The sequence below is a fragment of the Vigna unguiculata genome, chromosome 11 (assembly GCF_004118075.2).
Source record: "Vigna unguiculata cultivar IT97K-499-35 chromosome 11, ASM411807v1, whole genome shotgun sequence".
NCBI classification, from domain to species: Eukaryota; Viridiplantae; Streptophyta; class Magnoliopsida; order Fabales; family Fabaceae; genus Vigna; species Vigna unguiculata.
Genome location: NC_040289.1, coordinates 7,146,713 through 7,156,098, shown reverse-complemented (window position 1 = coordinate 7,156,098; position 9,386 = coordinate 7,146,713). Strand labels below are relative to the sequence as shown.

The 9,386-nt window shown below is 30.9% G+C and overlaps 1 protein-coding gene across 3 annotated transcripts; it reads left to right on the top strand.

Annotated features, from left to right (window-relative positions):
• The first annotated feature begins 2,403 nt into the window (after positions 1 to 2,403).
• LOC114168512 lies at positions 2,404 to 7,422 on the top strand. 3 transcript variants are annotated; one of them, XM_028053359.1, is made up of 6 exons: positions 2,404 to 2,570; positions 2,804 to 2,857; positions 3,081 to 3,158; positions 4,375 to 4,467; positions 6,059 to 6,114; positions 7,073 to 7,422. In XM_028053359.1, exons 1-6 carry the CDS (start codon positions 2,482 to 2,484, stop codon positions 7,177 to 7,179), a joined length of 477 nt encoding a protein of 158 aa, XP_027909160.1. In that variant the 5' UTR covers positions 2,404 to 2,481; the 3' UTR covers positions 7,180 to 7,422. The 3 variants fall into 3 exon arrangements, with proteins under 3 accessions (XP_027909160.1, XP_027909162.1, XP_027909161.1); XM_028053360.1 differs by having other exon boundaries at positions 2,406 to 2,570; positions 6,016 to 6,114; XM_028053361.1 differs by lacking the exon at positions 4,375 to 4,467 and having other exon boundaries at positions 2,405 to 2,570; positions 6,016 to 6,114.
• Positions 7,423 to 9,386: the final 1,964 nt, after the last annotated feature.

Here is a 9,386-nt window from a genome sequence, read left to right as displayed (position 1 = left end):
AGTGGGCCCGATGACCCGAACCAGCCAGGTAGGCCCGAAGACCCGAACAAGCCAGGCAGGCCCAAAGACCCGAAGACCCGAACGTGCTAGGCGGGCTTGAAGATCCGAACGGGCTAGGCGGGTCCGAAGACCCGTACGGGCTAGGCGGGCCCGAAGACCCGAGCGGGCAAGAGGGGCCAAAGACCCGAATAGGCCAAGCAGGGCCAATGACCAAAACAGGTCAGGCAGGCCCGAAGACTCGAACGTGTCAGGAAGGCCCAAAGACCCGAACGGGCTAAATGGGATCGAAGAACTGAACGGGCCAACGGGCTCGAAGAACCGAACGGGCTAGGTGGGCCCGATGACCCGAATGGGCCCGACAGGCCCGAAGACTCAAAGGGACTAGGATGCGTCGGCCTGACAACTCAGACGAGTCGTGCCCGACGACTTGTACAGACTGAGTCATGTTTTCCTTCAGGACACAAGTTTTAGAAAATTCAATGTAAATTTCTTTTATAAAAAATAGATTCTGGATTTTGAACTTGATCCAAATATTTGGAATGGATTTAAATCTTGATCCAAATATTTGGATCTAGATTTTTAAAAAATCCGAACTAGTTTTGCAAAAAAAATGGATTTGGGTTGAAAATCTAGTCCAATTATTTGGATCTAAAATGATGTGGATTTCAATTTAAATTTCTTTTATATAAAATGGATTCTGGATTTTGAACTTGATCCAAATATTTGGAATGGATTTAAATCTTGATCCAAATATTTAGATCTAGATTTTTAAAAAATCCGAACTAGTTTTGCAAAAAAATGGATTTGGGTTGAAAATCTAGTCCAATTATTTGGATCTAAAATGATGTGGATTTCAATTTAAATTTCTTTTATATAAAATGGATTATGGATTTTGAACTTGATCCAAATATTTGGAATGGATTTAAATCTTGATCCAAATATTTAGATCTAGATTTTAAAAAAATCCGAACTAGTTTTGCTAAAAAATGGATTTGGGTTGAAAATCTAGTCCAATTATTTGGATCTAAAATTATGTGGATTTCAATTTAAATTTATTTTATAAAAAATGGATTCTGGATTTTGAACTTGATCCAAATATTTGGAATGGATTTAAATCTTGATCCAAATATTTGGATCTAGATTTTAAAAAAATCCGAATTAGTTTTGCTAAAAAAATGGATTTGGATTGAAAATCTAGGCCAATTATTTGGATCTAAAATGATGTGGATTTCAATTTAAATTTCTTTTATAAAAAATGGATTCTGAATTTTGAACTTGATCCAAATATTTGGAATGAATTTAAATCTTGATCCAAATATTTGGATCTAGATTTTAAAAATCCGAACTTGTTTTGCTAAAAAAATGGATTTGGGTTGAAAATGTAATCCAATTATTTGAATCTAAAAATGATGTGGATTGGATCATTAAAAATTCAATCCATGTCCACCCCTAAAGAAAATCATTTAATAGCGACCAAATTTTGAGACAAAAGATAATTAGTTAGTCATTATATATTCTGATTAAGTTAAATATCATTTTATGAACTAAAATTTATTAAAAAATCTAAACAAAATTTTATTATTAATAGAAAATTATATTTAGTTTATGAATTGAAGTCTAAATTTATCTACTAAAGTTTTAACATCTATTTTTAAACTAGAGACCAATTTAAATTTGTGACTTAGTTATTCGTACAAATTTTCTTGGAGCATTGCTATATGAGAAAAAAAAAAAGTCATTTTCAAAGTCTTGCCTTACGTTATCACAATTTTAAAATCACCCTCAAATGATATTTCTTAGAATACAGAATATTTTTTGGGATGTGATCGTTGAATGTTCTCTAAATATCTATCATATACTTTGTTTTTTCTTTCAACAAAAAGATGCATGTTTATAAACAGAACGTGTTCACATTATACATAATCAATGACTCTCATTCTTTCTTACATTATTGAAGCAAAAACATGTGAAAAGAATAGAACTTAGACTCGTTAAACCTATGCAACAAAAATAAATAAAAAGAAGAATCGTTACCAACAGTCTTTTATTTGTCTCTCATCCGGAAAATCCGTGCTCTCACAACAACTTGCCCCTTTTAATATTTGTTTACATCATTTGACTTAGAAAACTGTGTTTTAAATTGTTTTTCAGACAAATAATTACATACTGTTTGTAAAAGTCAACACGATTACAAATAATATCAAATAATTCATACAACACTTCCTCATTTGTTGTGTGAGATGGAAATTGTTAGTGATGAGGTCAACTCACTTAATTTTCGGTTAAAATATTCCAAAGGGACAAAGCTGAAGCAAGAAAAAAAAGAGACAAGTTTCATACAGTACCCAAACTATTCTTAAACAATGCCACTAGCATATTCTATAATCCCTATAAATATCACTTCATTTTTTCTTCACAATCACAGTTCTCCACAAGAATCAGACTCAAACAACAATAACTTCACAACTTTTTTTTTTTGAAATGGCTTTTCAAAAGGGTGTGATCGCGTTTCTTCCACTCCTTCTTTCATCACTGTTGCTGCATCATCTTTCTCCCACTTCTGTCATAAGGTATGATATGTTTTTACCTGTTATCACTTCTTTCAAGAAACCCTTTTAAAATCCTCTTGATCCTCTTGTCAAATCCTCTTGATCAATTATTAGATCAAATTATAAGATATAATCAGAAACAAACTTAACATTGATGATTTGATTTGGCTACAATGAATTAAATTTAAAATCACTTATTAGGAAGACCAAAAGTACTTTTATATTCTTATTCTATTTACAATTTTTTTATACAGAGCTCAAAGTGATAATCACACACGTCGCCTACTTTCTCTAGAAGATGATGAATAGTAAGTTACAAATAATAGTATTATTTAGTTTATCATGTATCTGAGGTGTTTTGGTTTATGTGCTTTTTCTTAATATATTTCAATATATTTTTATTCTCAAAATATTTCAATCATGCATGCTCTTGTACATTTTGTTAGCAATAAATCTTGTATTTTACTATACCTTATATAATGTTATGTTTATATGTGTGTGCATTTTTTTTTATATATAATGAAATGGAAGTGATATTGACGAAGCACAGTGTCCAGTAGATACTCAAACTGAGAACGCATTGCAGAATTCCGATGCAGATATACAAATGTATGTATGTTGTTTTACTAATATCTCTTTTTTTTTCTTCTGTTTACTGTATTAAATCATTTTTTTAAGTTTAATGAATTGACTGAATTAGTTTTCCTATCAAAAACTTAATGTTTTTAATATTAGTTTACAATTATCTACTATAAAAAATATCTATGCTTCAAAATAATACTGATGATTGTGTATATATATTTTTGTTGAATGTATAAATTTTTAAATTTATTTGAGAGAGATTAATTTTGAGTTTGGTGTGTGATAGAAAAAGAAAGGTAGAGAATGAAAAAGAAAAAAAGAAGAAGATAATCAAATATAGAAAAGAAAAGTAGAATTAATGTTAAAATTACTGAATATTTGTTAATACAACTGAAAGTGATTTTTATATTTCCTCATCTCCACCACGAGCTAAAATTCAGAAGAATGTATTAATTAAATATGGTCTTGAACAGCAAAAGTATGTAATTAGTTACTTAAATATCAGTGTTATATGTAAAAAAAACTATCATTCTCTTAATAGGACTCAGTTATTCTTGTAATTCTCCATCTTTACAACAACCTTAAACACAAAACAACATGACAATAACTTATATACAAATTTCGAAATACAAAAGTATGTTGTCAATAACTTAAATATTAATTATATATATAAAAAACTATTAATTTTTTAAATAAAATTTAAAGTGATTCTCACAGTCTTCCACTTCTACTATAAACTCAACCAAAATAATTTGTTAAATTCAATCTCAAAGTGCAAAAGTATGTAAATAACTCAAATATTAATTAATTATATATCAATGATAAATAAAAAATTACTCACATTTATTACCAACTTAAACTCAAAAGAATATGGATTCATATCCAAAATATAAAATATGTCCTTAATAACTCAAATATCAATTGTATATAAAAAGTCATTGACTTTTTTTTTCATAATACTCAAAGCTGTCCTCGGAATCCTCTATTTCCATTACCAATTTAAACTTAGAAAAATGTATCGAGTAATTTCAATTCAAAGTGCAAAATTACTTTCTTAATATGTAACATAAATATTATTTATATATAAAAAATATGGACTCTACTATAATAGGATTCAAATTTATTTTTACACAATGTGTTAAAGAAATTTTATCACGAAATGTAAAAGTATTTTGTTTTAATGACTCAAATACCAATGATATATCATTTATATATAAAAAATTATTCACCCTTTTCCTTATAGGACTCAAAGTGATCCTCACACTTCTCTATTATTATCACCAACTCAAACTCAGAAGAATGTGCCAAACGATTCCAACAACATTGAAGTAAACAGGTATGTTGAACAACACAAACATTTATATGAATTAAAAATTGTTGACTTTATTTTAATAGAACTCAAAAATATCCTCTCACCTCTATCTTTAACTCAAACTCAGAAAGATCATGTCAAGAAATTCTAATATCAAAATGCAAAAAATTCTAATATCAAAATGCAAAAGTATTTTGTTTATAGCTCAAATATCAATTATATAAAAATTTAGAAGAATGTATCAAGCAATTCCGATCTCAAAGTGCAAAAGTATGTTGATAACTCAAATATCAATTATATACCAAAACAAAAAATGCTATCTTTTTAATGTGTAATGTAACTTTGATCTCGAAGTACAAAAGTATTTTCTAATAACTCAAATATTAATCATATATATATAAAAAGAAAAAGTGACTAACTCTTTTTTTAATAAAACTCAAAGTGATCATTAAACTCCTTCATCTCCACCATCATTAAACTTTGAAGGATATATAATTGATATATATGTAAACCAATTTTGATTTTAAAGTACAAAAGTATTTTGTTAAGTCAAATATAAATTATATATAAAAGAATGAATAACTCTTTATTAAGAGGACTGAAAATATTCTCACACTATCTCATCTCTATTATCAACTCAAACTTAAGAAGAATGTGTCCAACAATTTCAACCTCAAAATGCAAAAGCATGTTGTTGATATCTAAAATATCAATTATATTTATAAATAAATAAAAAATGACTGACATTTTTTATTTTAAAAAAAAAAAGACAAAGTGATCCTAACACTCTCTCATACCCATAACAAATTTTAATTCTAAAAAAGAATGTCAATTTCAATCTTGAACTGCAAAAGAATATTGCTAATTACTCAAATACTAATTATATATTAATTACAAATAAAAAATGATTAACTCTTTTTTTATAAGACTCAAAGTACAAAAGTATATTATTAACAATTCAAATATCTTTTTTTTTACAAAATAATTATTTATTCTTTTTTAATAGAACTCAAAGTAATTCTCACCACTAAGAGAGTGAAGGCTTTTCGTGTAAATTATTTTTGACTTTTTATGTTAAAGATATGTCTCTCGTCACTATACAGGACACGGAAATTTACGACATGAAAATTACTCGAAGTAAATTTTTGTCATTTTATATAAGTGTCCAATGTAATTCGTTGTTTTGCATAATGAAAAATGAGGACAAATCATATTCTGATATTTGTACAATAACATTTTACGTGAGACATATTTTTTTTTCAACGTCAAATAGATTATTTATATCAGATACTACAAAGTCTAACATAAAATGATTTATTTTACATCGGATAAAAAAAAGTCTAACATAAAACGCTTCATTTTATTTACAAAAATATTACTGTATTTTTGTTCGTGTAATTTCTCGCTGATAAACGTAAATTCGGTGACTTAGATGCTTATTTTTTGTATTATAATTCTCCACTGCCCTCAAACATTAATTATAATATATATATATATACACACACATATATATATATATATATATATATATATATATATATATAATTACTATTTTTTTTTTAATATTCTCAGTGATTCTTACATTCCTCCATTTCCACCAACAATTCAAATTGAGAGCGATGTGTCCATCGATTCCAATCTTGAAGTCAATACCAATGTTGAAGTGCAAAAGTAAGTGACTCATAACTTAAATATAAATTATATATCAATTTGAATTAGAACTTGTTTTGTTTATTTTATTAAAATTAATTCTTATAAAATTAATCAGTATAATTGATATGTTTTACTGATTCTGATTTATTAGATATGTTTCTAATAATTTATTAGTTATATCCATAAAGCTTATATATATATATATATATATATATATATATATATATATATATATATATATATATATATATATATATATATATATATATATATATATATATATATATATATAACACAGAACGGGACTAATGCTAGTGACTTCGATTCACCCTAATCAAATAAATACTCTTTCAAAGTTTCCTTTGACGCTTATACTTTTATTTAAATTGTACTTTTTTAAGTTATTATTTCTTAAAATTCATTATAAAAAAAAAATTACGTATCCATGTAGATTGGATCTTATGTGTGCATGCATTTATATTATACTCATTTTAAAAGTAAAAAGAAAAAAAAAGTTTTTGTATACCGTGGGAACTCTAAACTCAAATATTATAAAACCTCAATTCTGTTTCTATTAAGAAGGTTTATTTTAACTTCTTACTTTTACAAATATTATAAAACCTCAAATATTATAAAGAGTGTTTTTATTACGAATGGTTAGTCATTACTTTGGTTTAAGAAATTTTGTTATATTTTATTTGTTTTTTGTCTTGGTCTAAAAGAGGACTGGTAATGACTTTTATTTTGTTTTGTTTTTATGTTGGGATTATATATAATTTATTATTTATGTGCTTTTATTTGTGCATTTATTTATTTCTCTGTCCCTTTCTATTTGTTAAAGCACACTTGTGGGTGATATATTTTGCAAGAGAGTGGCTTTTATTATGTGAAAAAGTAATTTCAGTAAATAGTATAAATAATTCTTAAGAAAGTAAGAGAGGTAAAATTACTAACGAATTTTGCATGGATTGTTCAGGGCTGAAGAATATGCATCCAACAATGATAGAGTCCTCCATGATGAACTTTAATATAAATATTAGTGTTTTTATCGGAAATTTGACTGGTAGTATCTCAAATGGATGAAAAATCTTCAATGGCCGGATCTATGATATAGAGTGATGATCTTCTGAGCTCGTTGATATGGATGGAGGGAAAATTACCTACAAAACTCTCTGGTTAAGTCAATAAGATTGGATGGATAATATTATAATAATAAAATAGCATTTGAATAAGAGGTATCGATTGATTACTTCTTGTGATAGAATGATGTATTTATAGACATTTCAAATCAATCGGTATGGAGAATATATTTACTTGTTATGTTAATATCCCTTTAAATCAATCATATATTCACCACAGCAGCGCAACCCACACAATAAGCTCATCAGCAGCGTTCCACTAACACTATCACTATCAATGCCCTAACCCTTCATCCTCCTTTGAACACCCTCGCCGCCTACGACCTTAGCCCCCGTCGTAGTCTCTTCCTCTCCCCTCTCCCATTCGAAGGCGAGCACCAACTCGCCATTGCGAACGACGCCGCAGTGGACTTTGAGAGCAACACATTGGAGATCAAGCCTTTATGTGCTAAACAACTAAGGAGAAGCCTCCACACACAACCACCACGACTATGTAGATCAAGCCTCCATCCACGCAGATCTGCATTATAAAGTCGCACCACCACCCAAACAAAAACACCTTTATGTGATGGGAAAGTTCAACACCTTCCAATGAGCACCAGGAGTGATCAAATTTGAAGAAGAAAAGAAAGTTGCAGAAGGAAAGGGAAGAGACTGCAGGAGAAGAACAAGAGAAAAGGGGTTGGCAGGCTAGGGTTTAGATGGTAAAGAGTTCAACTATTAAAAAATTATAATAATAAAACCTTAATGGGTCGGGTCTTGTATTTGGGATTATTTTTCTGATCCATATCCGACTGTAACTATTTGCTTTACCCATAATTTTTTATCCATTAAAACCCGGATTGACCTTGTTAGATGATATAATATTGTATTTAGTAGTTGGGCTCAGCCCATTATGTATTTCTGAGTTTGGCCCATTATCAATATAAATAAACTATCCTTTGTGTAGGGTTTACACAAGGGAGATTAATCCCAAAACCCTATTTCATCTTATTTTACATGGTATCAGAGCTTAGGTTAGTTTACTACAGTCACTGTCCAGTCGCTCATTGTTGCCGCTTCTGCCGCCGTCACCGTCGCCTCCGCCGTCGTCGCCGTCGTCGCCGGAGCTGCAATTTCGACCGACGACCAGACGGTTTTGTTCATCTCGGCCATGCGACTCCAACGTCGCAGAGATCACCGTCATCGGAGTTCTCACGCGCCGCCGCAAGCTCCGGCAGCCACCCCCTCTCCGCCGCGCGTGACGGCGCGTCGCCGGTCATTTTTTGCGCCGATCAACTTCGCCTGAATCGCCTTCTTGAGCTCTTTCTGGATCTGTGGTTGTTGTTTCAATCGGAGCACCTTGAATTTTTAGGGTTTCTCCCTCTATGGCTTCTTCCGCTGCCAATTCGGGTGTGTCGTCTTCAAGCACTCCGCTGTCTGAACCCTCTGTTTATACTAACTACGTCAATGTGCATTTATCCATTGACAAGTTGGATGGCACAAATTACACGACATGGGCATCCGATATCAAACTTTGGCTCAAGAGTCAAGGATATGAAGATCATCTCACCCAGAGTGTAACTACAGTTGCTGCAGATGAAGTTTCCCGCTGGACGAAAATTGATGCCCAATTATGCATCGTCATTAAGTCCACCATTAACTCTTCACTGAAACAAATGTTTCGTTCATATGAAATATGTTCAGACGTTTAGGCACAGGCCAAGTTGTTATACACCAATGACACTCAGTGTCTTTATGGTGTTTGTCAGGATCTTTTCATGGTTGTTGCTCTGCGGAGTCCTGGACCCATGGCTGAATATTTGAGCAAAATTCATGCCCTTCTCCATGAGTTTAATGAGTTATTCCCTCCTGCCTCCACTCCAGTTGAAGAACTTGAGCAACGGTCGAAGTTCTTTATGTTGTTAGCATTACATGGTCTTTCTGATGAATATTCCCATGTTCGCGACCAGATTTTGGGGTCTCCTGTTGTGCCCAACTCCACTGCTACTAGTTCTTCCCTTTTACGTGTGCCAAGAAAACAAATTATTGATACAGCTACTTGTGCTGATGATTCCTCAGTCTCGGTCTCTCAGCGGGATGATCATAATCGTTCTCGCAAGCCGGGAAAGGGATGACCCAAGTGTGACCATTGTGGCAAATTAGGCCACA